This window comes from Ammodytes marinus (assembly GCF_949987685.1).
Source record: "Ammodytes marinus genome assembly, chromosome: 15".
In the NCBI taxonomy this organism is placed as follows: domain Eukaryota; kingdom Metazoa; phylum Chordata; class Actinopteri; order Uranoscopiformes; family Ammodytidae; genus Ammodytes; species Ammodytes marinus.
Window position 1 is genome coordinate 5,965,299 of NC_137219.1, and position 27,656 is coordinate 5,992,954.

At 39.9% G+C, this 27,656-nt stretch overlaps 1 protein-coding gene across 2 annotated transcripts in view; it reads left to right on the forward strand.

Moving 5' to 3' along the window:
• The first annotated feature begins 296 nt into the window (after positions 1-296).
• pacs2 (phosphofurin acidic cluster sorting protein 2) overlaps positions 297-27,656 on the forward strand; it is a 58,265-nt gene continuing 30,905 nt past the window's right edge. For both annotated transcript variants that reach the window (XM_080043033.1, XM_080043034.1), the window contains exon 1: positions 297-598. In XM_080043033.1, the coding sequence (XP_079899159.1) occupies positions 480-598 (119 nt within the window). In that variant the 5' untranslated portion in view covers positions 297-479. The remainder of the gene's footprint in view (positions 599-27,656) is intronic.

The window sequence follows — 27,656 nt, forward strand, 5'->3', positions numbered from 1 at the left end:
AGATTGTCACATGAAGATTTGGAAACCACTTAAGCAAAGCTAGCCTACATCTAAATCAAACAAACATTTGTAAACCCTAAATGTAATACACTGCGATAAAGTACTGTGCATTCCTGCCTCTGCCCTCTGTGTGGCACTAATCACCCTCCATACCACCGGAGCAATGGTAGGCACAACAAGCCCAGCCGTCGGTCGGTGGGTTCACTCGTCCTGCGCTTCTCCCACTGCAGTTCCTCCGCGGCACAGCACAGCACTGCACGGCCCACACTACCCCGACCTGCACCGCTTAACATCAACATGAGCTCGCTCTCCTCACATCCTCACATCGCACTAACGTGAGCGTGACACGTTTGTTTTTCCACTTCACGGACGTACGGCGCACACATTAGCAGAAGACCCACACAGGGCGGTCTGCTGTTTACAACCTTCCCCGGACTACACAGCTCGTTGTCGGGACAGTCCCACCCGCAGCAGGGACCATGGCGGAGAGAAGCGGCCGGTTGAGCTTCGCAGGGAGCGGGGCTCTCAACAGACCGGTGCCTATGAACCTGTTTGCAACATGGGAGATAGATGGATCCTCGCCTAACTGCATCCCAAGGTAAGGCATGAGCATGACAGCGTCCTTTTAAACTTTAAAGCGGCGTGCCCTCTGCGCCAGGCGTGCATGCTGTCATTATATTAAAGCTGCACTGTGCATCTGTGGTCTCTTTATAATGAATGCTATGCCATTTCCAAAATAATTATCAACTAGATATATATTTTTTTGTCTTCAGTAGGCTAATAGGTTACATTTCCGATTTCACGTTACTTCCTGAGTGCCTGCCTGCATTTTGGTGTGAATGTATGGGGCAGACAGTAAAGCGACTCAAAATATTATTAGAGAAGAAATCTAGTCTATGCACAGTCAAATGTAAGTGTAATGGTTATTATGGACAAAATGCCATTGGAAAATATATATATATATATAAAAATTTAAATTTAAAATCTTACATAGTACAGCTTTAACATTACCAGCTAGAGATGCACCACCATGCCAAGGTGGTGCCCATGCAGCCGGCTCTAGTCTGCAGTGGTGTAATAGCTACTCAACCAGCCATCTGCATTGGTTTTATTTGATGTAGTGGCAAATTAAAATGTGGCTAATGTGCTCTTAAAGCTTCTGGCTGATGAGGAGTGTTTGGCAGGCGGCCACAAATACAAACAAATATCCTACAACTCATAAACAAATACTCAAGCTCCAGCCACGGTGCAGGTTTAAAGGCGAGACACTGCAGGTGAATAGGGTAACATTTGTTTTACTTATAGCCTAGATGTCACAATGAAACTTTGCCAGTTGATTTCTTACTTTAACTAAATTTGCATTTTTCGTTCAGAGGATGCCATTAAAGATGGTTGTGTAGGAGGAAAATACAGAAGCAAACAGACAAGGTTTGGTCAAATAAACACGTAAATGTATATTTTGGACTTAATTTATATACTGGTATGAAAGAAGACATGCAAAATAACCCAACATCTCAAAAATTGACCAGTGCTTGAGAAAAACAAACAATGAAATTTGCCTGCAGTGTCTCGTCTTAATTTATTCTGCAGATGTAGTTTGTTTGTGTTGATGCTCACTGTCATCCGCTCTGCTGTCAAAGAGATAACCAGCTTTATGTCAGAGCATTGTGCCAGGCTGCACCATGCATTGGGACCATGAGGCTTCTCTCTGTGACCCTGAGTTGGGTTCACGCTCAAAGCCAAATGCCTGATTTGTTGCACAGGTTAGATTTCTGTTATTGGATAGAAAATAATCCTATAGACTTCAGGTCCATCCAGTAGCTCTCCCTCGGCCCTCATCTGCATCATGGAGAAGGATTTTCAGAGATCACAAGCTGTTATGATTTCACATGGTATAGGGCTCCTACTAAGGATGGTTTTCACTTTTTTTCGATTAATCTGCTGATTATTTACTCTTTCAAGATGTCAGAAACCAATGGAAAATGCCCATCATAGTCTCACCAGAGCTCTGGGAGTTGGAAAATGAGGAGTCTGGAATTGTTCAAAGTTTGTTTCTATTTGCCTATTCAATGGCTAAAATGATTAATCTATTATCCATATAGTTGCTGTTGATTGGAATTAATTTCAACCAATTTTCTGATAAAAAACGGAGTATTTTTTATCCTATTTGTGAGACGAAACAAGTCATTTGAAGACACCCATTGGGCTCTGTGAACTTGTAATGGCCATTTTTTTAGACTTGTTTCATGTTTTACTGACAAAACAATCAAGAAACTACCAAGAGATGGAATCATTAAGGAAAAGTAATCAGCCTATAGCTCATTTCTTGTGGGTACAGAATATAGTCTACGTCATTCTGGTTTTGCTTGCCTTTAACTAAAAGTATACTACACATGAATAAAATCGAGGATATTACATCATGTCATGGCAAAAGCTGCACATTTAATATGGGACTCTGGTAACATCGCCACAAATGAGACGTTTACTTTATTGCGGGATTTTCGGTTCGGTGCACACTCATTAAAAAGCAGATGTGAGAGGAAATCTTTGATCAGCAGTGAAAACATCAACTGGGATCCATATTTAGACGAACGTTTTGACCCGAGAAAGATCCAAACAGGATCAAAACATTGTCGCTTTCAATTAATCTGTGGTTTGGGGTCAGTTACTCCTGTCACCAATGCAGCTACATCTGACATGAGACGTTCTTCTTCTTCCGCAGTATAAACGGTAGATGTCAAAAAAGGAGAAGAAGTAGAACTGTTTTGTTGTTTTCGTGAGTGTTCCCATTAATGTAATTTTATCTTTATGACATAATATTGACATTTGAAAACTGATCAACCCTGGATTTAATTTTGTTTTGAGGTCAAAGTAAATTAACTTTTTTTTCCTGTGATTTTATTACAGAAATTTTTTTCTGACTATTTGGTTTAAACTCTACCTGACTCATTCTGTGAGGAAGGAGCTGTAATTAATATTGGAGTTTATGTGTATTTGTTCATCTTTTTAAACTGATGACTGTCTCTCCTTAGCCCCTCTCTATCCTCTTAAGTTAATAATACCTTCAGTGGGGATTTACATTGCGTGGCTTTTAGCTGAAATAACATAGCTGTGATGTTATTCAGCAGAGTGCACACGTGGATAGATACAACACGTTCCTTTAACTAAAACAGTGGCATTTCAACTCCCCCTCCCCTTTATAAAGATCCACTTTCTCTAAAGTGTTGGTGTTTAGAGTCGCCTCAAATCCCTGTGTGAAATAAACTGCTAATCGAGATCCCTGCAGCTCAGTATTGACCGCTGTCCGTCAAAGGATCTAGGCTTGTTATCCAGATGTCTCGTTGTGTGTTATCGGATTCCCAAGGCGGCTAAACAAACTGGCAACTGTCCATACTTTCTGCTATTAAGTATAGTAAAAAAAACATTTAGGATGCCCCCATTATTGTGGTCAGATGTTTACTGCATCCGGCCGAGATTTTTTAATGTTGAAATCAGAATGTTATTTGGTCGATTCTGACCCCCAATCCAGTGCACACCGGAAGTGACGTCACATCGACGGCGCCTCCGTATGAAAACAACCGGGATGCGACGGATGTAAAAGCAAGAAGCAAGATCAGGGCGTAATATTATTATTGTTATGATGAAATAATTAAGTAAAGGTATGTCCCAATTGTATGCGTACTACATGCTAACAAGATTATTTTATGGTCAGGTGTAGTATGTAGAATAGAAAAAAGAAAGGGTATGCGATTTGGAACGTAACAGTATCATTTGTACCACTGAAATGTAGTGAAGAAGTTTCATTAAATGGCCACGACTCAGCATTTAGGCACACATTTGTCCTGTACTAAGTTATTTCCACTATTCTTCTTACTATTCAGCTAATCTCCAAATGGAGGTAATTCCCTTGAGAAGCAGCAGCAGTGCGCCAATAAAGCCAGAGGAGAAGAAGACGGTTAGCTCATTAACACGAGTATAAACAGTACAGGATTGAAAGTGTTTTCGACATGTTTGTTAGACCTCACAGACACACATGTATTCAGTGAAAAACTCCACGGGGCATCTTTTAATATTTTATCCTATCTCAAGATCGTAAGAAAACTTAGAGCGTAGAGGAAGACACATGGGAGAGTCTAGTTTCTGCAGATTTCAGCAAAACCTTTGAAGTTTGTCATGTGTGCTTACTGTGCACTATCAATGTTTTCACACATTGAATTTACTCTAACATCTGAATCACTAAGTTCTTCACAGACAAAAGCACCTCATCCTCAACACACTGACTGCTAAGTTTTTGATGAGACATATTTAATAAAAACGTAGAAAAATCTATCTTGGGTAATTAAGTCAGTGTGCACTTTTTGCCAGCAGCATGCAGCCTTTGTAAGTGCTGTTTTTGTTATAAGAATAGTTCCACATTTTGGGAAATACCCCCGTTGGCTTTCTTGCCAAGAGTTGAATGAGGAGATTGATTCCTCTTTCATATCCGCTCATTAAATTTGAAGCTTGAGACAGTTAGCTCCCCTGCTCTAGGCCAAGGTATACACAGACCCCAAGCATAAAAAGATAGAAGCAATTTCATGGTAATATGCTGCGGATTCTGTAAGAGATTAAACAAACGAGACATCAATTTATGTCTGGGTCCAGCCTCATGTTTTAGAATGAACCTTTTATGTCTACATAGGAGCGGGGCACGTGTTGGAAGACGAAGAAGAAGTACTATAAAATAAATGACTAAATACATCTTCACCTCATCACCTGATATTGTGGAAAGACTTGAGGCAGTGGTGGATGATGCCATTTTCAGTAACTATAGCTTCTTGTCCTTGAAGGCCACCGTAGCTTCTGTAGCTTCTGTTTTCAATTCCAAGATGAGAATTTTGATTCAAACATGTTATGTCTAATGCATTGGTGTCGGTCTGTCGTCTTCAAACCTGTCACTAGGGACCATGTAAGCCTAATATATATGTATTTTTGATTTGAACCATAACTATGTGTCCCTCTCCTGATTTGGCCATTTCATCCTGTCATTTCTTTATGCCTGTGTAAACCCTGCTCGTAGGTCTCTGAAGCACAGGGCTATTAGGCTAGGCGGCTTATTAAAGTGCTGCCCCGGTAACCATCTCACGTTTTCCTACAGTCCCTTCAGGACAGATGGCACTCAAACTGAGAATCTTAATTATCATCTTTTGATAGGTAGGCTATGGGGAGGGGCTTTAATCACCTTTAGTAGAGGACGGTTGAATGATAATTGCCCGCGGTCTCTCTCTCCAAATCCAGATGAAGGACTTAGATTCTTAAAGAGAAGAAACCGCCCACTTAACATCTATCTATCTATCTATCTATCTATCTATCTATCTATCTATCTATCTATCTATCTATCTATCTATCCATCTATCCATCTATCCATCTATCCATCTATCCATCTATCCATCTATCCATCTATCCATCTATCCATCTATCTATCTATCTATCTATCTATCTATCTATCTATCTATCTATCTATCTATCTATCTATCTATCTATCTATCTACATTGTTACAATTTTGGATATTGTAACAATGTAAAAAGAGAGCAATCAGATCTATGTTTTCAAATTATTTTGTGTGCAGCTACAGAATCTAACAAAACAGATGTATTTTTATGCTAATGACGTACAGAAAGCTCACTGTACCATCTTCAGCTGTTGTAAATAATGCTTCAAAAAGTAAATATGTAAACACAAGTGCAGTAGGATGAGAGCTGAATTTTTTAAGGTATTTTAACCTTTTGTTGAAAGTTGAGAGGAGAGAGTACAGAGTTGAAATGGGGAAAGAGAGGGGGATGACATGCAGTAAAGGTCCACAGGTAGGATTCGGACCCGCGACCACAGCGACAAGGACTGAGCCTATATGGTGCACGCTCTACCCACTATGCCATAGAGCGCCCAAGAGATGAATTTAACTGTTAAAAGTTGCTTGTCATTATTCTTAACTGTATGTTTTAATGTACTTTTCTCTCTAAGAGAATAGAAGTTCCTTATAATGTTTAGTGAGGATATAAAGTACATAAGGGTTCACAGAGGGCTATCTTCTACCGTCTGCCTAAGTGCCTGTCTGTCATCCTGAGTGTTAATGCGAAAAACCTTTTGCCACCTGTAGTTGTGAGAGGCATTTGAATGAGTTGAATGTTCCAGTAATTGCTCGTTTACTCTTTAAGATGGACGTGTCCTCTTAAGAGCGGCACAAAAATCAATCCTGCGTTTCTGTGATATTTCCACCTTAGCTTCTCTGCTCTTTTTAAGAGCCTATAGCTCAATAAGCCTTTAAAGGTGCAGTCAGCAAAATCTGGAGAACACTGATTGTCAAAATCCCCTTTTGTCAAGAAGATCAGTGAATACCTCCTCACGATCCACTACTACCTTTCCGTACTGTGTGTGCGTGCTGAAGAAAAAAAATCCAGTGTCAATAGTTAATACACAGCATAGGCTCTGTAAACCTTTTTTTTCAGCGCTCACAGGCATTCTCCAGAATCGCTGACTCCATTTCTACAGAGCCTGTAGCGCAATAAACCTCTGTGTGTGTGTGTGTGTGTGTGTGTGTGTGTGTGTGTTTTCATGTTGGTATTTCTGAAGTGGGCATCAGTCGCATTTCTGCACATCAGCCCACAGGCGCGAGGGCTAGAGTGCCGTGAGAGATGGGGGGGGGTCTCGGAGACAGAGCCTGGATTGAACGAGCCCCTCGAGTGGCAGCTGTGTGCAGTAGGATGTCATATTTGGGCCTGTCGGAGGGCGAGAGTGCTGAGATGTCGCTTTGAGCAGCAGAGACAGACACTTGCTCCCTTGTTCAGCTGGCTGCATCGGGATGCTCACACTGCGGGGAATTTAGAGTAGGATGAAGGAGAGAGGCAGTAAAAAGCCTCCCATTGTTTGATGTTCAAACTGCTCTGGTTCGTGTTGTCCTGCCCTCCGTGACTGTTCTGAACCAATGTTTGGGAGATTAAAACAAGAGGCTATGGCCAACCAAGCTGTGACGCTGTGATGTACTTAGTGGTGCCTTGAGCTGAATGCTGATGTGAAGCAGCCGGTGTAATGTTAAGTGTTTTCTCCATGGTGGTGCATTGAACAGAAGTATGTCACTAGTTTTCTAGATATACGGTTAAAAACAGAAGTATTTGAACTAAAGTTAAAGGGTCAATAAAGTTATTTCAACTACGGATGGATGCACCGATTGCAAATTTGTAAGCTGATATCGATACTGTTGTTTTTCTTTTGCTTTTGCGCCAGGTAAACAAATAAATCATATCATGAAAAAATATTGAACTGTCTCCATCACACCCACTTGGCATGCAGGAGTCCCTGCCAATTTGCCTTTTTAGAAGCTGAGTATAGGCTATTGTTGCTATCTGAGTCAGACCAATTGACACAACATTAAAGGCAGCGTAAAATGAATGCAAAAACAAACAAACAGATACACATCGGCAGCCAAACAAAGCTATAAAGTTCATTTTTACATTGTCATCTTTGTTCTTTGTTGAGTGTTCCTCTCTGCTGTGTTCTTTGAATTTAAAGTCAGAGCCTTATGTAAGACATCCAGCCTCCTCTATGGTGCTGATGCAGCGCGTCCTGGAGGACAGACAGGGCAGGACGGAAAGGACAAACACACACACACACACACACACACGCTCACACACACACACACACACACACACACACACACACACACACACACACACACACACACACACACACACACACATTTGAGATGCTTTGTGACTCTGCAGGCCGATCGATTTTGCCTCCAGCTGACTCTTCTCATGCCCCAGTGCCTGACCGCCTGCTTTTAGTGTCCCACTGTTATTTCCCCAGAGACAATGATGGTTTTTAAGGATCCAGTGTTGATAATATCGGTTTAGTTTTTAAACCCAATGTCTTTCTGAAGAATGAGTCTGTTTTGTCTCCACAGTAGCCTCAATTATACCGTCAAACCTGACATGCACGATATGAATTTGTTTACAATTTAGCTGATGTTCTTTTGCTGCCAAAAGGGACAAGGCTATGACAAGGATTCCAGTCATTAGTCATGTCCTGCAGCAGTCCGACGGATATTATTCAGCTGATAAAGTGTAGACATAAACAGCAGATTAAAGTATAATAGCCTTGTTTAACTCAAGTCTGTGGTGTCAAAAGTCATATTCATGTATTCAGTAGCATTCAAGCAGCTTCTGAGAAAAAGCACAGAAACATAGAAAGAAGATCTTAATAAATGTTAGGGAAATTGCTGAAAAAAATCAAAGATCGCTTTTATGTTTGAGGAGGTAAATACCTTTGGGTTCAGGAGCTAAAACTGTATTACAGTGCAGTATACTGCATAGATCTTGAGCATATGCTCTCCAAATTAAATTTGTGCTAATTTGAAAAAATGGGACAAGCACACGTCCCGCTTGAGATATGGAGGCGGGAAAAAGCATTTATTTTTTTCAATTCAGCAGCACGTTCTCTTCTTGTAAGAAAATGGCAGCTCTGATTGCACCAGAGCTAAATGAACCTGGGTCGTTGTTAATGTTCAGTCTGGGGGCATAAGGTGGGCAGGTGGGTCTTTTGATCATAACAGACCTCAGGGGGACGGAGAGCTGACTAAATGCCATACAGTTGAACTTTAATACATGATAAGAGAAGATTTTTTAATAGGACATTTTAACAGTGAGTTTCATTTATCAGCAGAATGTCTCAGTCAAATGTCATGACTCAATAGTTTTAATTACAAGGACTAGTGATGAATAAAATGTTCTACTTATTCTTTTGTATTCTGCAACTGTGTCAAAAGCGTTCAAAGAATTATATAATATTTTTGAAACAGTTCCATTTCTCCTCTGATGATCACAAATTACATGTAACATCAAACGAGACCACCAGTGCAAAGAATGATATTTTTATATAGTTTTTCTAAATGCCTTTGTCATGGGTATGCTCACCCAGGAAAAACAGCTGGCTTAGTAAAAACACTACCGCTTTTGTCCAAAGGGGGTGCAAAAATTCACACAAACTGAAAGTACCTCGGAGCAACTTTTAAATAAAGTTTTAAAAAATCTTATTTGTATCATGAAATGTGTTGCTTACGGCATATTTCTTTAGCTTTACGGAGCGTGTAGTCATTTTTCAGCATATTGTTTATATTACTTACGAAACGTTTCTTTACTGTTTTGATTGACTCCATCAGCTCTCATCAGGGTTGTATGTCTTTTTAGATGGCAATGTTTTCAGTGACATCCCATGTTTCATTTTTTGGTGACAGTGCAGTGCAGGCAAATGAGGTTAACGGGCTGAAAAGGAAGAGATTTACAAAAAAACAACAACAACCTTGTGCCAGATGCAGATGAGATTATATGGAGGTAACAGTCGAGGCTTAGCACCGGCAAAAAATGAAAAGTGACATTTCTAGAGCTGTGTGTGATGACTGCCTCATCTGTCTTTGAATCATCCGCCCTGAATCAAATGTTCCGATGTGTCTTTTTAAGTGCAGTGACATTTTACTTCTCTATGTAACTGTATGTACTATAGAACCCATGCACTTTTAAACTGAAAAACAAATGTACCTATGGATACAAATTAAAGGTGCGCCTATAGGAACTTTCAGTTTGTGTTTATTCTTGCACCCCATTTGGACAAAAGCGGTAGTCTTTTTACTACGCCAGCTGTAGTTCCTGGATGAGCGTACCCATGACAAAGGCATAAAGAACAATTATATAAAAATAACATTATTTGCACTGATGGTCTCGTTTGCTGTTACATGTCATTTATGACCATCAGGGGAAACATTTTCAATATTTTTCTTTCAGAAATATATTTGAGAGTTCCTCGTAGCACCTCTAAGTAACAACACTTATAAAAGGAAGTATTTAATAATACATGTTTGAGAACTATTCTTCTATTTAACACACATTCAACACAGGATATTTTTCCTGGATTAAATGCCTCATAGTGATGTGATTGCTATATAACCATCGATTCTGATATCTTTTACATTTACATTCTGCACTCGAGGCCTTAGTTGGCTTTAATATTCATCGCAGAGACTCGCAGTGCCATGTTTTGATTTATTCACTGACACTTTGATTTGTTCCTTCATTCTCGCATAGATTCTTGCCATTGCAAATGTGAATTCAACACTTAGTCAATTATTGTTTTTCGACACAGTCATTTTGCCACTTTGGCTGTGTTCTTTATTTGTGTGTGTGTGTGTGTTGACTTAGTCACTGATTTCCAAAGCAACCCTTGTTTCCATTACTTTGCAGTTTGGCAGCGGTTATGGTAAAAAGCATCTGGTGACTAGGTTGTGGCCAGTTTGTAGATTATTAATGTTGTTCACATTTTGCCAGAATTGCTGACTCCAACTTTAAGTTAAAATTTTGTTGAGAAACAAATCTTTTTTGGTATCCCAGATTTTTATTTAAAAAATCATCCTCAAAAATCATCTCATTTTGTGGGGCATACAATGGGCAAGACAAGCCTTTCAGCCATTGTGACAGATTTAGGATTTGGGAATGGATGGAAAGATGCAGCGCCCTCTTTGAGGCATTTCACAGTAAATCAGACAATCAATAGGACTGTAAATTAGTGCACCGGACATCCTCTTCAAGTCACTTCAAGTCACATATTCCCGATTAGCCTGATTATGATTACAATCTTACATTCTCTCATTTCCTGGTTTGTATACTCACCCTTGAACACATCTTTCTAGTCTTGTAGTGTTGGTTAATTGCTGTATAGAGGTCCTGCAGGCTAGATTGCCTCTTGCATCAGGCGCTGTGTGTATGTGTGTGTGTGAAGAAAGAGCTGCTATTTCAGCTCTCCCTGCACTGAGGCTTAAAGCACTCCTCCTGAATCCAGAGCATGGAGGAGAAATGTAGGTCACGGTGGATTTGAAGACTTGCGGCCGGGAGAAAAACTTAAGAAGGTTTTAACATATTGTAGCTATTAGGAAATGTGCTGTGCCACGTCTGGGCGGCTGAGTCATTACGACCTCTTCCAACGTCCCCACCCGGACTCCTCCCTAAACTGGACAGATGGACGCAGCCAAAAATCATCCTAAGGTCTGTTGGCATTGGCAACTAAAAAACCCTTTTCATCTCCTAACCCTGGATGACACAGAATGGAAATGAGAGTTTGTTATAGTGCCAGTCAGAAATCGCTCCACAAGCCGTAAACATACCCCCCCCCCCCCACACACACACACACCCCCCAGGGTGCTGAGAGAGCAGTTTAGACAATCTGCTACAGCACAGTCATCCTCTGAAGTTGTAGAGAGATTTTAATAATGGAAGTAAAGAGACTCAAATTGGGTCGTCGAGTCATCAGACAACGGCAGGGCAAGTTTATTTCACAGTTCAGACACAAAGCAATTCAAAATGCTTCACAGGGGCATGAAATACATCAAGATTAGACATTAGAAATCGCATTCAAGCAATAATGAAAAAAATAACAAATACAGGCAGACAAATTGCCAAATGAATAAAAATAAAACACAAAGGATAGACATGACATTCAAGTCGGATAATAACGTGTTTAATTCCCCCAATAGCTGTAATTATACAAATCTAGTTTTGTATCTGAGCTGTCTGCAAAAGAGCATCCCTGTCTCTTTAATCCCTGTCTGTTGGAGTGGACTGTAAGGTATTAAAAGCTTTAGAGAATAGACCTGGCTCGCTTCATTAAAATAGGTTACCGTCATGGTTACTGTGTGTGAAGTGTGACCCTGTAAACTAAAGGACATTTTCTGCTCCAACAACCGGGAAAAGAGCTGCAGCAGTAACCATCAGAAACATGGGGCTGGTTGTCCAGAAATGCTGCCAAATAGTGGTCAACACACAATCCAGATCCATTCACCACACACAGGTGTCTCAATAACAAGATTATGAAGGGAAACGTTTTGTTGAAAAGCTGTAGGCTTGAAAGGTGGCTATAGCTTGAAATCACAACAGTTACAGAAAGTAAACAACTTCAATCGAGTGAAAAATCATCGTTTAAAATCACAATATAAACCTCTCAACCCAGTACTGCAGTCCAAGTGAAGGGACTAGTCAAGTTTCTTTTTTTACATTTTTTATGACCCTTGTTGATCTTTCGCTCACACAAATAATGGAACGTTTTGGTTAGAAGTTTAAGCTTTATTTGAACTTAAATTAGTTTTGACTGTATTAATGTTGAGTTGATAAGATCCATTATTGACTCCATCCATTTCAGAAACAAGGGAGTGCTCTTACTTTGTCTTCCACTTCCTGTCTTTACAGGAAGTGGAAATGTGTTGCAATGTGCTTGTTGACAACTGCTGCCTCTGTGATCATTTTGTGACTACATTTTTATACATGTGGAAAGTTTCATAAACCAACTGACAATTTGATGGTGACTGGTCAGAATGTGTTGGTATTGTGTGTTTATGGCAATGTCATATGTCATAACAGAAGTTGTGGGAGTGAAGTCATTCATCCAAAACACTGGAGACTCATTTGGTTTGTCACACTATTAGAATACAAGAATGCATTCAATGATATTTCAGACAATAGTGTGCTTCCAACTCCATTTGGAGCAGAACCCTTCCTGTTTTAACATAACAGTTCCCCCATGGGCAAAGCAAAGGTTTTTCTGAGTTTGTTGTGTAATAATAACTTGGCTGGCCTTCACCAAGCTCTGACCTAAACCCCATCCAGCACATTTGGGATGAACCATGAGCCAGGCCGAATATTCCAAATACTCTCAAATACTGAGTCGCAGGTGCACAAAGCCTATTCTATGAATCACAAAATGCAAAACACATTTAGACAACCGTATCAAATAATGTGAAATCACCCTGCAAATCAGTATGTGAATTTGTACAATAAACCTGTGGTTTCAGAATGTGAGCAGCAACATGTTTAAGTAGCTCTTGGGTGTCCACGTACTTTTGTCAATGGAGTGTCGTATGATTCATATACAGTATGCAGTACGTTACACTTTACATATTTTCAAGGAACAAACTTATGCAAATGTTATTCAGTAATTTCATCTGACAGTTTTGAATATTTCTTGTTAAACTAAGCAACCACACATGGCACATATGTCTTGCTGCAAAGTCCTGGATATGAACACATGGAACACACACGCACATGCACGCACGCACACACACACACACACACACACACACACACACACACACACACACACACACAGGGCCCAGACCACTTGCAGATGCTATGCTTTTTCTTTCATGGTGAAGATTAAAGTGTGTGTGTGTCCAGCCGTGTGTCATGGTGGGTGGGGCAGAGTGTGGCGGCGTGCTGCAAATCGCTGCGTATAAAGTTCTCATTTGTATTCCACGTTCTGCTGCTGCTGCTTCCCCCTCGGGGCTCTGAAAGGCCACAGATCATTTTGTGTTCTTTAGTGAATTCTGATTCTCTGCACTTTAGCTGCAAAACATGACACAACGACTTGGCCAAAACCTGGCTGCTTGGTGCTTCTTTGTCAGCCTCTGTTTTCTGCATCAGCTGGTTTCACCACAGACGCCCAGTGCAAACTCATAACCCACATACTAACCTCTTCTCTCTTTTAACTCTTTTTCTCTTTAAAGCTATAGTGCATAACTTTTTCATATAAATGAATGTCGGTGAAATTCAACTAGTTGATACGAAATTTTTAAGCCTATCAGCTCCACAAAACTCTCTCTGTATTTCTCAGTATAGCAGCGTTTACAAAACTGGTGTAGCCCCCTGACACTGGCCCAGGAGCTCAGAAAAATCCGTAGAACCGCCCAAGAAGTGTTTCAGTTGTTGATTCTACTGCTGAACAAAAAACCTGGGCTAGAGAATGGAAAAAAAATCCATGCACGATCACCAAAGGCTTACATCATGTAAATACACCGACAGTGACAAGTGTTGTTGTTATTACTCAGAATGGGGGAAACAGAAGTTACGCAATATAACTTTAATAAACAAAGATATGTGAATACTTCTGTTTAACCCCAGAGACAGACAAATCTCCCTGGATGATAAAATCAGTATCATTATCTATTGTGGTTTTAATTGTTTTCTAGGTCACTCTCTTACTCTGAGCTTGACAAAAGGAAATGGAACTCATATCTTCTCACCCTGCATTTTTAATGGATTTTATTCATTATACATAAAAAAAAAGATTTCTTCTGCTCTAGTGTGCAGCTCCACTACGTCAGTGTTACTCTAGTGTCCTCTCTCTCTCTCTCTCTCTCTCTCTCTCTCTCTCTCTGTCTCTCTCTCTCTCTCTCTCTCCACTCTTCCTTCCAATATCACTGCCAAGGATACTATCTGGCAGAGGGCAGATGTGAGGAGATTTGATTATTAAGCCTTTTCTCTGTGGATGGCTCCTCCGTATTCAACAGCTTGTTATGTGTGTGTTTCACTAGGGTTTTCAGATTCAGAGAATTCTCCAGTAAGCTCCAGAAATAACTCGGCTGCGTGTGAAACAAACGAATGTCTAATCATCAGAGAAAATTAATGTGAAATCTTTTTTTGGAAACACAGAAAAAAAGCAATTACGAGCACAAAACCAAAGCCGGGGCACGAACTTTCTCAAATCTTTTGGCAGACTAAAGACAAAGTTACACACAGCGGAGTCAGAGTGCTTCGGCAGCCTTTATGGTTTCAAGATAATAAAGGAACTTTCAGTTTGTGTTAGTTCTAGCTGCCCCTTTGGACAAAAGCGGAAGTGTTTTTACTACACCAGCTGTTGTTCCTGGGTGAGTATATCCATGACAAAGGCAAGGATTTTTTTCATCAGAGATGAAATATTTAAAAGTTCCTCATAGCACCTTTAATTTAAAAAAATGTAATGGTTACAAATCTGTTGTTTTGACCAGTAAACAGAGCTTCCAAAAGCTTTCCAGGGATGCATATTTCCCAAAATGTCTATTTCTGCTTTGGATTGCTTTGAATGAATGCTTGCAACTGAGTGTGTATGCCATCATTGGATGTGTAATGGCTGTTGCACACACACCAGAGTCATGATACAGTTTATAGAAAATAGTGGAGATACATTTAAAAGGGTGTGTCAGGGCAGGAGGAGAGAGTGTGAGAAAATTGCTTTTTTCCCCCAGAGAGTGAATGCGAGTTGAAATAGAAAAACTCCTGATGAGTTGCAGGCATCACATGATTGAAGGGTGTACTTTTTGCACACAGTGTTGTTGCTGTTGGATGTCTCAATCAGAGTATATGGGATGAAAATGCTGCCTTTCTGGAAGGTTGAAGCGCTTCTTTGAAAAAGCACCAGATGCTGTGCTTTTAGGCTTCATATAGTGTTACTATTTAAGCAAACACAAAGGATAGCTGATAGGGAATGATATGGTATTTTGGTGAAAACAAAAGTAGAATTTGACCTGATTGATGTGCTAGAAGAAAAGTCAGTCCATCTCCAAGGTTATTGGTATTCATCTGTTAGACATCTGGTCCAGAATTCATGGTCATAATCTCAATATTTGTTGAGAAAGTGGTGGATCTATACTGTCAGATATCACCATCCATACAGTCCCAGTGCAAGCTTGGCCCGAAAATGAAACAGTCTAGACGACCATATTAAAAAGCAACAATGACTAATATATAGCAGTTGTTTTCCAAGCTCTGAATATTAAACTTCAAGATTAAACCTTTTATTTATAGCCCAATTCATCTCATTGTCAGTCCGTCCTCATATTGCAGAAAGTCGTGTTCGTCTGATCAGCTTGAAGAATCTGAAGGGAAAGTGAAACTGGAAAGTCAGAGCTGAAGGTCTGTGTCTGCTGGAGTGAACCTTCAATAACTCTTATCTCCCCTGCAGAGCGTTTTATTGGAGGATGAGCCTCTATATACTATACTGCTCTATACTGCCTTCAGCTGCCCTGCTGTCTGCAGCTACTAAGGGCCATAAACCACCACCAGCCTGGGCTCCAGTTTACACAGACGATAGAGATAGAGATGGACACGGACACTGCTATTGATCATTGTGTGTTCTATAGAAGGTTTGTCTGCTAGTTAATGTTGTTTAAATTCACTGAAAGACATTCAATTATCAGTTGGAAAAACTATTCAATGTGGATCCAGTGAAGTTTTTTTTTCTTAATAACAATTATTATATTTTTTAGTCCCACTAGACTGCTGTCGTATCTATTTTAGGTTACTACGTAATGTCTCATAATATCACATTGTTGATTTTCATTCCTTATTTTGAACATGAACTTTACCTTAGGTTGTAATTTGACCTTTTTATGTACTTTATGATCTTGTATAATCAAGTAGAAATCAACTCTAAATCTGTCCTCTTTGGCCTTCCATACTTTGTCACCAACACTGACTTTAAACTAGAGGTGGGCATAGATTAATTTTTTTAATCTAGATTAATCTAGATTAATTTTGGAATTAATCTAGATTAATCTAGATTAAAATGGCTCATTTGAATTCATTCATAATATGTGTGTGCTCCTAAATAATGACTCAAAGTAAGTCTTTGAGAACGTGTTTCTCAAGCCAGGTGGCGCATCAGACCAGGGGCTCATCTCCTGTTTCCAACATGCATCACAAACTGCTTGAGGAAGCTGTTCTACTATGATAATCGCTGATGAATGAATGTTCAACAAGATGTTACTTAGTAACGCGTTACCGGCATCGGACCTCTTTTTTCAGTAACAAGTAATCTAATGCGTTACTATCTCCAAACCAGTAATCAGATTAAAGTTACTCATCAAAGTCACTGTGCGTTACTTTTTCTGTAATTTTCCTTAGTGAAACATTTTACATAACTGCACAAATGACTGCGATTGCGATTTTATGTAAATAAATGTGCACGCATGTGTCTCTAAACGCTCCAACTGCTCCAACCGCTCCTCTCGTCTTTTTGGTAGCGCCCCTCGTCTCTGTCATGCAGCGTGTGTGTGTGCGCCTGTGTGTGTGTGTGTGTGTGTGTGTGTGTATGTGTGCAGCAGCATTACGGCCGAACTGTGGCGCAAAACAAAGTTTCCCCCCCGATGAAATATAGCGTCTGCTATGGGGATATTTAGGATTCGGGTACGGTGACGTTGACGTTGAAGAGATAGAAGTGTTTAAAACTTGGAAACTTATAGTCACGTGGCGACCGGTGGCCACACACACCCACCCTGCGTTCCAATACCCGATTGTGTCGTGGGCAAGTGATGGAGAGAGAGAGCGGCGGGTGTGTGAGAGAATAAAGGCTCCTCAAGTGTCAACAACGGCCCCCGGCTATTATTATCTCCCCTGAGCCGAACAGGAGGTGGAATAAGAGATTAACGGCGATATTTTTTTTTATCGCCGATAAGAGTCTTGCGTTAATGCAGCACGTTAACGCCGATAACGGCCCACCACTACTTTAAACACAACAACTTTTCATTCAGCCTGCATCAAAGATGAATTCATGTAAAAATAGATATTTTGATCGATGGCTGTCTTCTCTCCTGTCTTTGTGTCTGTTCTGTCAGACTAAAGATGAGGCGATGCAATCAAGTTTAGATCTATTTGAATTGGCTTTCTCAAGATAACGAGATATTTTAGTTTTGATAGTTAGATAACTATATTGTATGATTTGATGATATCTTTAGCCCTCTTTGAGGGATAGAGAGGCTTCTCTGATGAAAGCAGCTTTTTAGACACGAGACACTTTGTGCTTTTTAAAAGGAACAACTTCCTTTTCTGCTGGTTGATGTTAGTGTCTGTGGCCATTTTGGTTATGGCCATCGTGACTGTATTGCTACACCTCTGTTGTGTCTGAGTCTTATTAAACAGACACGTTACAGTGAAGCATTGAGCAGATGCCAAACTGTAAGACACAAGGGAGAGAGGAGGGGTCTGTCTGTCTGTCTGTCTGTCTCTTGTGAGTTGCCGGCGGTGCTTTGTCTGGGAGCAGACTGAACCCCAGACGTGTCTCTGTGGCCTAATGCTCCCTCTATTAATAAAAGATCAGCAGTCAATTATTGAGCCGTCAACGGGACGTTAGGGACAAAACGGGCCTACTAATACTAGAGTATTGACTACTAATACTAGAGTATTGACTACTAATACTAGAGTATTGACGACTAATACTAGAGTATTGACGACTAATACTAGAGTATTGACTACTAATACTAGAGTATTGACTACTAATACTAGAGTATTGACTACTAATACTAGAGTATTGACGACTAATACTAGAGTATTGAAAAAACTAATTTAGCACAAACAGACATGGTTAAGTAAAATAAACACCTTAATGTACATTTTAGAACCTTGTATTTATTCTACTATGAAAGAAGACATGTTATGGAAGCAACATAGCCAACCTTTCAAAATTGACAAGTGCTTGAAAAAAAGCAATGGTTTTGCCTGCAGTGTCTCTGGATAAATTAACCTGCAAACCCTCCTTTCCCCATGTAACTATAGTTGGTAAGAACCACATCGAAACATTGTTTTGTTGAACGTTAAGAGTTATGCCGTTATTTAGTTATTGTCAAATACTATTTAGTTTACATTTTTGTCCACTTAGTGTTCAACATTTTTTCATGTTTCAGACCCCTGGAGGTTATTCTTTTGAAGCTTGCACGCTACCTTTTGTGCTCATTAGTATCCTGCTGTGCTAATTAAAAATGTAAATTATCTGTCTCATGCACACACATACACACACACAAGCACACACACACACACACACGCACACACACACACACACACACACACACACAAACACACACACACACACACACACACGCACGCACACAAACTGCAGGTTGTTTACACCCAAGCAATTACAGGAATATTATGTTTTCTTCTTCTTCTTCTTCTTCCCCTGCAGTTAATTGTGTCATAAAAGTGCCAAGTGCCTTTCATATTTTCATACATTTCCTTTTTCCATTTGCCCCTCTGTTAAGTAAATTTTCTTCTTCTCATGAATAAATGCATGCAGCTGAAACAAACAAATGTTACACTGTTTATTCCAGCATTCTTTGCCCTTGCGGATATTAAGCATTTCTCAATTTTTTTCCTAATCTTTCATGTGCACACATTCACTGACATGTTGGCTTCCTTTTATGCATTTTCCTTAGAGCCAATTAGGAAATACCAAGGTAGAATCCAAGTTTACATTTTTTCGCCTCTGTGCCTCCCCCAAAAAGATAAAAATTTGAAGTAGTATCATTCTCCCCATTTCCTCTCACAAACAGCTAACTGCATTCTTGTGTATGGCGTGGAGGGACAAGACTGTGTTTCCACATCAACTCCTTCCGTGACAAAAAAGCTTATTGTTGATTCAAGATGCAAAAGATTCCAAACACTTTATTTGTCACATGCTCATACAGTATACATGCAGTGAAATGTTGGTGTGGCAGACTCCGTATTACTGTGCTCAAAATAGAAAATATAGAATAGAATAAAATAAAACTATAAACAGAATATGTATAGGCCTAGAGGAAGAGTGGCCGACCGGTAACCATGAGGTTTCTGGTTTGATCCCCGGCACCGGACAGGAGGGTGTTAAAAGTAAAACTAGTGGAGGCTGGTATTACATCTACGGTGCCCACCATCTCTACCATTGTGTCCTTGAGCAAGGCACTTGACCCCAAACTGACCCTGCGCTCTGACCCCCTCCGAAGTGTGAAGGGGAGTGAAGGGGATATGCGAAAAGACAAATTTTCAATGTGCCTCGTATAAATTGACTAATAAAGATAACTTAACTTAACTTAAAGTTTAAGTGTTACTGGAAGTTTTATTGGCATATGCACAAGAAATTAGGAATATAATAAATAGATACAATTGTAGCTAGATTAACTGGAATCAGATAATTGATGACTGTGTTCAAGTTGTTTTGTACAATATAGCCAGAATGCTTGTGTTGTGAAAAGGTGATCGCAGAGCTGCGTCTATGCCCTGCCGATCTGTTGGCCTTCAGAGCTTAATGATCTACTGACACAGATTCATTGAGTAAATATGAGCGTGGTTTATTATGAAGCCGGGGCAGCGTTCAGGATGGAGTTTAGACTTTGGCTCCAGTCGTCTGTTTATTATTCATAAGTGTCAAGGGGAAGAGGTTTATGTAAGAAACTCAGCGACTTCAAAGAGGAGATGTGTGTGTGTATGAGTCTGTTAGAACGTGTATGTGTGATTTTATCTTGTACGGTATATGGGTCCATGGTGTGTGTGTGTGTGTGTGTGTGTGTTGTTTATATGTCTTTGGTTGACCTTGATACTATGGGGTATAAATATGTGTACCATCAAAATGTTAAAAATATGATTGGGTTAACTCTATCTCTGTGCTACAACTTGAGCCCTGTATTTTTTTTTGTGGTCTACATTAAAGTTTATATTTTGTAGATTTGGCACCATACAAACATCCTGAATTAGCTGTTAGCAGTTTACGTTTACAATGTTAACCTATCATATAAAATACCTTTGGAAAGAGCCAGGCTAGCTTTTCCAACTTTTTTCCATTATACATTCTAAGCTAATCTGCTGGTTGAAGCTTTAGACAGAAATGAGAGGGGGACAGAAATGAGAGTGTGTTTGTGTGTGTGTGTGTGTGTGTGTGTGTGTGTGTGTGTGTGTGTGTGTGTGTGTGTGTGTGTGTGTGTGTGTGTGTGTGTGGACACTGCAATACAGAACACATTCATTGACAGACTTATAATCCTCCTGTCAACGCTATGTTCTGTTATCTGACAGGTTAAACTCAGATCTATTTTAGGCTCACACACACACACACACACACACACACACACACACACACACACACACACACACACACACACACACACACACACACACACACACACACACACCATAATCAATCCGCCTAGTTTCTTGCCTATTATTCAGACGTGTGCCGGGGGCTCTCCGGCGCTCATCTGCTCATGCAATATTCAGCTGTGGGATTTACCGCCTGGGTGGGGAGACGTTGTAGTGAAGTGACAGAGCAGAGCCTTGCAGCAGTGTGTGTGTGCGTCTGCGTGTGTGTGTGTGTGTGTGTCTTATGCCTGCAAAGCTCAGCTCGGAGCTTTTTCACCTTTTGCTGTAACTAGAGTATGTGTGTGTTCTGTTATCAGGGTGTTTGCAGGCCTGTCCCGTGCAGCTCTGTGAGTAAATTGGGTACAAATGAATATGGCAGTGGATGAGGGTCAACTCCCACTCGGGCCACAGCGGCTTACTCTAGCTTTCTACTTACATGCTCATTTACGTAAGTGCTTAACTCACCAATAAACTGTATAGACCCCAACAATTGGCTGCAGTGTTATAAAGGAAATATTCAGCATTTTATATCAACCATTCCCATTCATTTTAATGAGGTCAGACTAAATAACAGAACACCTATTTGTGTAACCCACTACAGCTCAACCGCCCGCAAACTACATCCTGTAAAATGATCATACAGTTCAAACCACACCTCTCTAAAACAATTGTATTATATTACATATAGCCTACATTATACAAACGGATGATTTATTGCAGTAGTGTTGTATTGGACTGAATTAGTTAGAAGATAGCTGCACCTCTATCAACTGTGTAGATAAGAAGGGTCGAAAAGACACATTTCCTAACAGGGATCAAGAAAGTTTAACTTGAAGTGTGCTGACAGGGGTTTCCAGGCCATTTTTTCAAGGGTGTTAGAGGAGCAACGGAATGACGTCAGCGGTCAAAACAGCTGCCAACTTCAGCATCAACTATGAAAACCTCAACAAAAACTGCCCACCTTGTGTTGAGAAAGGACAAAACCGTAATGAGTTGAGGTTATTTTTAGTTAAAGGTGGGGGCAGTGATTCTGGAGAACGCTTATTGTCAAAATCCGTGACTATATCTCCTTACAATCCACTACATGTCTAGTGTGTGTGCGCGCGCTGAAAGTAAATCTCACACTCAAATAATGAGGAGATAGTCACTTATTTTGACAAAAGGTCATTTTGACCACAAGCATTCTTCAGAATCGCTGACACCACCTTTTTAAGATAAGTAAAAGGTTTCTTTTTTTGATGCTTTAGTTCCCTTTTTCGCCCGTTGAAGAAAGTCATCAAGGACAAATAGAGTAACATGCTGCTTATACATTGTTGCATCAGCACTAACAATCTAATTATATAACAGTTCATACTATATCAGTCACTGGAGACATTTTACTGCAGAAAAAGTATTTTTACTGCTGATACTTTGAGCACAAGTATATACTAGTAAATAATAGTATACAATGATAATACAAATATTCCCTCACTGAGTCAAAGTAACCTTTCCTGTCAGAGTAACCTTTCTGCTGTGAGCGTGTATCTGCAGTCAGTTGAGGTAATTGGGAGCTGTAGGTTGGTTGGCAGATGTCAACGTTTGAAACCAAAATCCATGCAGACAAATCTGTTTTCGCAGGGTCTCAAATAAACGGTTGCACTGGGCTGTGACTGTGCGTGTGCATGATCTCTTTCGCCTTCAGTCTTTGGCGTTCTCTCTCTCACGCTTTCTCATTATACAGCTTTCATTTTCCTTTTCTCCCTTCTTACCTAGCTGTGTGTCTCTCCCAATATTAACTCACTCTGTCTCTGTCACAATCTTGCCTCAACCGCATGGACGTTAAGCCAAGCTATGGGATGGAGGACAAGTGGTTTTGTGTGTGTGTGTGTGTGTGTGTGTGTGTGTGTGTGGGCATTGATCCAGCACATAGACTCCTCCACTGCCCCCCGTCCTCTAGTCTCCAGTGGCAACTCGCCCCGTGACTCACTCCACCGGGGAACACACCAACCCACAGGAGGGAAGAAAAACAAGAAAATTGTCTAATCATCACTCTCTACCGTTTCAAACTTTAATCAATTTATAGCTTTTTACAAATTCAGCACTTGGCCGCTGCACAGTTTGGCGATAAAAAAAGAAGGATACTAATCAAACACAGTTGCTTCTTTTAGGATACATAGCATATTGACAGGTTTAAAAAGACATAGCACTTAACATTGGTCACATCTTTAGTTTACAAGTACTGTAGGTTCACGGTTATATTGGGTGACTACAAAGTACTCTTTAAATGTACCTTTTTAGAGCCTCTGGAAACCTGTTCAAAGTTGAGTATCTATCTATCTATCTATCTATCTATCTATCTATCTATCTATCTATCTATCTATCTATCTATCTATCTATCTATCTATCTATCTATCTATCTATCTATCTATCTATCTATCTATCTATCTATCTATCTATCTATCTATCTATCTATCTATCTATCTATCTATCTATCTATCTATCTATCTATCTATCTATCTATCTATCTATCTATCTATCTATCTATCTTGCTCTTCCACCCATGTAATTCATAATGTAGAAAGGATATTCTACGGTGGTACTTTTAATAGTAGCAGCAATGTGTCACCATGCTGAGGTTTGTGTTGGAGTCCAGCCCGTCATTGGCCACAGTTCAGCGTTGAAAGCCAGTGAGGGAGAAGAGCCTGATGTGCACTTCCACTAATGGTTGACTTGATAGATGGTTGTTCCAAACTATTTAATGCACTTTGGTCAGCAGGAAAATCTGTATTACTGATTAGATTTTAGGGTCTTAAAAGCAAGCAAGTTTCACTTATTTTTGTCTCGCTGGCGATTTTTTAAATACTATAATATTAATAACTCAAAGTCTTGGTTTAATTGAGGTTAAGTGTATATTTTGTGTTCGCTTAAAGTTGTGACAATCTGTATTTTTGTTTCAACATGAATGGATCGATAATTATGAGTAATTTGCTATTTCCAGCAAATAGGCCTATGCCACCCTCTGCTTCAGCGTATTGTTTCTGATTAGATGTTCTGGTTCAATGTATTTGCGTTTATCAACCAATTTTTCAAACAGCAGCAGTAAACCACTATTTTCAGGGAAAATAACCGAGATAAAACCACATTCTGCTGACCCCCAAGTGACAGGAAATCAATTCAGGTTTGTGTAGTGGTTGTGAGGCAGCAGGACTTTAACTTGAAGTGGAGTATCTTGATATGTCAGTACTTTTACTTCAGTAAGCAATCTAAGTATTTTTCGTTTACTGGGTTTCACTTTGCTAATGCCCAAACATAGCCAGTTTTTACATTAGTGTAGGCTACAGTGTTTACTTTATAGCAGTAGTTGGGCTTTTGGGACACAGTTATTGTGTGTGTGTGTGCATTCGAGTGTACCATCTAAACTCTCTATCTCTCTTCTCATTCACTTTCTTGTCTATCTTCTCTCTGTGTTTGTAATGCTCAACAAAGCAGAAGTGTCTCAACTGAAAGAACTCAGTCATGCGTTGTGTTTAGCCACCTCATCATCTGTCTGTTTCGGTCGGAGAAGCCGTTGACTCTGGTGTTAGATAAGGTGTTGGTACATATGGCATGTCTGAGCTCTGAAGCAGTGACAACCCCCTGACTGTGTAATGTGTATTTAAAGATGTATGTGTATTTAAGTAGCTGGAATGCAGTATTGCTATGTAATGTGTGCATCTTAGGTTTCGGGTTTGGGCCTATAGTGAGCAACAGGCATGAGGGGACATAGCGCTCTTCTATTTAACCATTGCTGCTTCTTCTTCTGCGTCGTTCCACTTTGATGTCAGAGAATGCATGAAGATCCACTTACAGTATTTACAGTGTGTCTTTCACATACACTGCAGAATGTGTCCCAGTTGCCATCGTGACAGTTGTTATGGCAATTTATCATGTAACTAGTGTGCGTATATATTTTCATCATATAGTCTGTTCTAAATGTATCTTTTATTTAGAAATGTTTTGAGAATAATTCAGCAAAGTGACCCATCATCATTTGTCTACTGTGTGTCCGTCGTACTGTGCGTTCAGATGCGAGATTTTTTTTCTCTCTCACCAAATCGCGCTCTTAAATTGAAAGGGTGTGATGAATAGTCGGTGTTGCCTCATTACTGTCCACCAGCTCCATGGAAAGATAAACACACAGTTATTATGATCACTCATCTCTAAATGGACTCTAACAAGGGGCTCTAGAAAGCAATCAGCGTCTCTTAAGCACAGCAGATCTGCAGATGTGAGCGGAATGCAACAGAAAATAATGCTTGATGAGGGTTGATTTCCTTTTTTAAACTTACATGTGTATATGATTTTTTAGTGAGCAGGTGCAGGCTTCACTTTTGACAGGATCCATGTTTTTTTAAATGGAAATACAAGCGTATTCTTATTGAATTGTTACATAATGGAGGGCAGCTGTCTCTTCAGCACACATTTTCCTGCAGGTCTTCAGTGAGTTTGAGATCCGGTAACTGTTGAGGTCATTGGAAAAAATAGGTAAAAGTAACCCACCCAACATAACTGTAAATATGACATTGTTACTGGGTCAAAATTACCATATATTGTTATGTCTGAATACCCCCACATCGAAGCATTAAAATGCAGTTAAGCTCAGCTCTGATTAATTGTTTACGAAACCTTTTACAATCCTTTTAAATGTGTTATGGAGAAAGTGATACTGCTTCTTTATGGGTTGTTGTGCCGGTGCCATAGCTCACAGCTGACATTTTTCATTCACTGGCAGGAAAAAAATACTCCCAGCTCCAAGTTTCCTCTTAGTCGTTTGAAAAAAATAAAATAAAAAATAAAGGCATTTCTAAAAAATACACTCAATTTTCTGGAGCTTTTTGGTGGGTCCCTGAAGACGTTTTTTCACAGTGAGTCACAAAATGTGAAATGGTTGGAATCGGAGAGAGAGAGAGAGAGAGAGAGAGAGAGAATTGAATTGAATTGAATTGAGAGAGAGAGTTAGAGAGAGAGAGAAGGGAAAGCCAATGGTTGCCAGAGTGAGAGAAAGGTAGATTGGAGGATGTTGGTTTTCCAGAACCCCAAGAGACCATGGAATTTAGGTCACTTCAGCTTTCCAACATTCACACACGTGGGGAAAGATACTGGCCGCATGAGAGGCAGATGCAGGAAGGCTCAGGGTGAAGATGTTGACTAACCATGATTATATTCACATCTAAGATTAGAGAATAGACAACCACATACAACAAACATTTTAATAAACACTCTAAATATCCTGAAAAAATACACTCTACTTTCTCTTAGAGATACATGTTTTAGTTAATCACAAACGTATTCATGCACAGACAAACTGATAAACAAACAAAAATGGCTACAATAACAAGTTAATTAATTATGGAACAACACAGTGTCAGACCGCAGGAGGTAAGAACAGCAAAGGACATTTCCTGACCAAGGTTAATAACCACCAAAATTATGTTTTTTCACTGGAAACATTAACAGTAACAGCAACATTACAGCTATAATGCGGGACAACAACACTTTCAGTGCATATAATGTTAATAAGATAAGCCTTTGGTGAGCGCTGTAAGTCCAGTGTCTTTCAGCCATTGCGCCATTGTCGGATGGGCAACACTAGCTTTGTGTCAACTTGTTTGCCGATGGTTTTAATGTAACCGACATTCCTGTATACGAAAAAGTTACGCACTATAGCTTTAACACAGGACTTGTATTTGGAGCTGTGGTTGAAGGAAACCCAGCTTTTAAATGGACAACCACAACAGTGTGGCGTCTAAGTAATATGAGGTGATGCAGAATTGATGGTCATGTTTATAAATGTACAGACTGCAGGGGAAGATGCATATTAAGCATCAATTTCTGGCCTTAATGCAACCGCTAAAGGGATGGGTACTTTGCATTTTCACATCTTTCCTGTCACAGCGCAAGAGTAATCCATGCAGACTTGTGGCAACATTTAAAGGAAACATCATTAATTACTGGGCTGACACACAAGCAATTTCTTTGAACGGCTTTTGGGAATTAAGCATCTGAGAAGCGTCTTATCTATCAGCCTTGGGCAGTGGTGCAAAACACTGCTCAGCTTTAACAAGTCAGCAGGCACATAGGTTTGATGAGTCACTGTCTGTGAGTCCAATGCATTAACTGGAGTTTCCAAATTACTGTCACTGAGTTATATTGTTTCTAATCAGAAAGCTATTGGAAAGCAGTTATATATTTTTTTATATACATGCATTTTCCAAATAGGCTTATTTTCTAAATGACATTGTTTGCCGATAGTTAGACTGCAAAGCACGGAGAGAAACTCATAAATTGCTTCATAAAACTAGATAAATGAGGTAGTGCAATTATGCTGTGGAGTCTGTCTGTAGATGCCTCAGCTCTTCTGACTGTAGTTACTCACATGGAAATGTCCGAACAGAAGGAATGCATCAATATGACACACACAAAATTGTTTCTTAAAGGTACAGTGTGTAGAATTTATTTTTTACACAACATGGTAGGCTACGCCGCCATGTTGCATCACCATGTTTTTTTTTATTTTATTTTTTATTTTATTTTACAGTAGCACACAATGAACGAATGAACAAACGGCCTCACTTTTTATTGTAAATCATGTATAACGTGGGTGTCCACCAGAAATACAACTATTGGAAGACAAACAATAAGTACTATAGATAAATACCTACATACATCTTCACCTCATCACTTGATATTGTGGAAAGACTTGAGGCTGCAGTGGATGATGCCATCTTTAGTAACTAGCTTCTTGTTCTTGAAGGCCACAGTATAGTTCTGTCAATTCTCCGAAAGGGAGGGGTTAGCAAAGAAGCATTGCATCCAGAATCTCACCACTAGATGCTGCTAAATACTCTGATATTACACACTGTACCTTTTATGCATTCCAGCCATAAACATACAGGCACACACTCACACACATGCACTGTGTCTGCATGTGC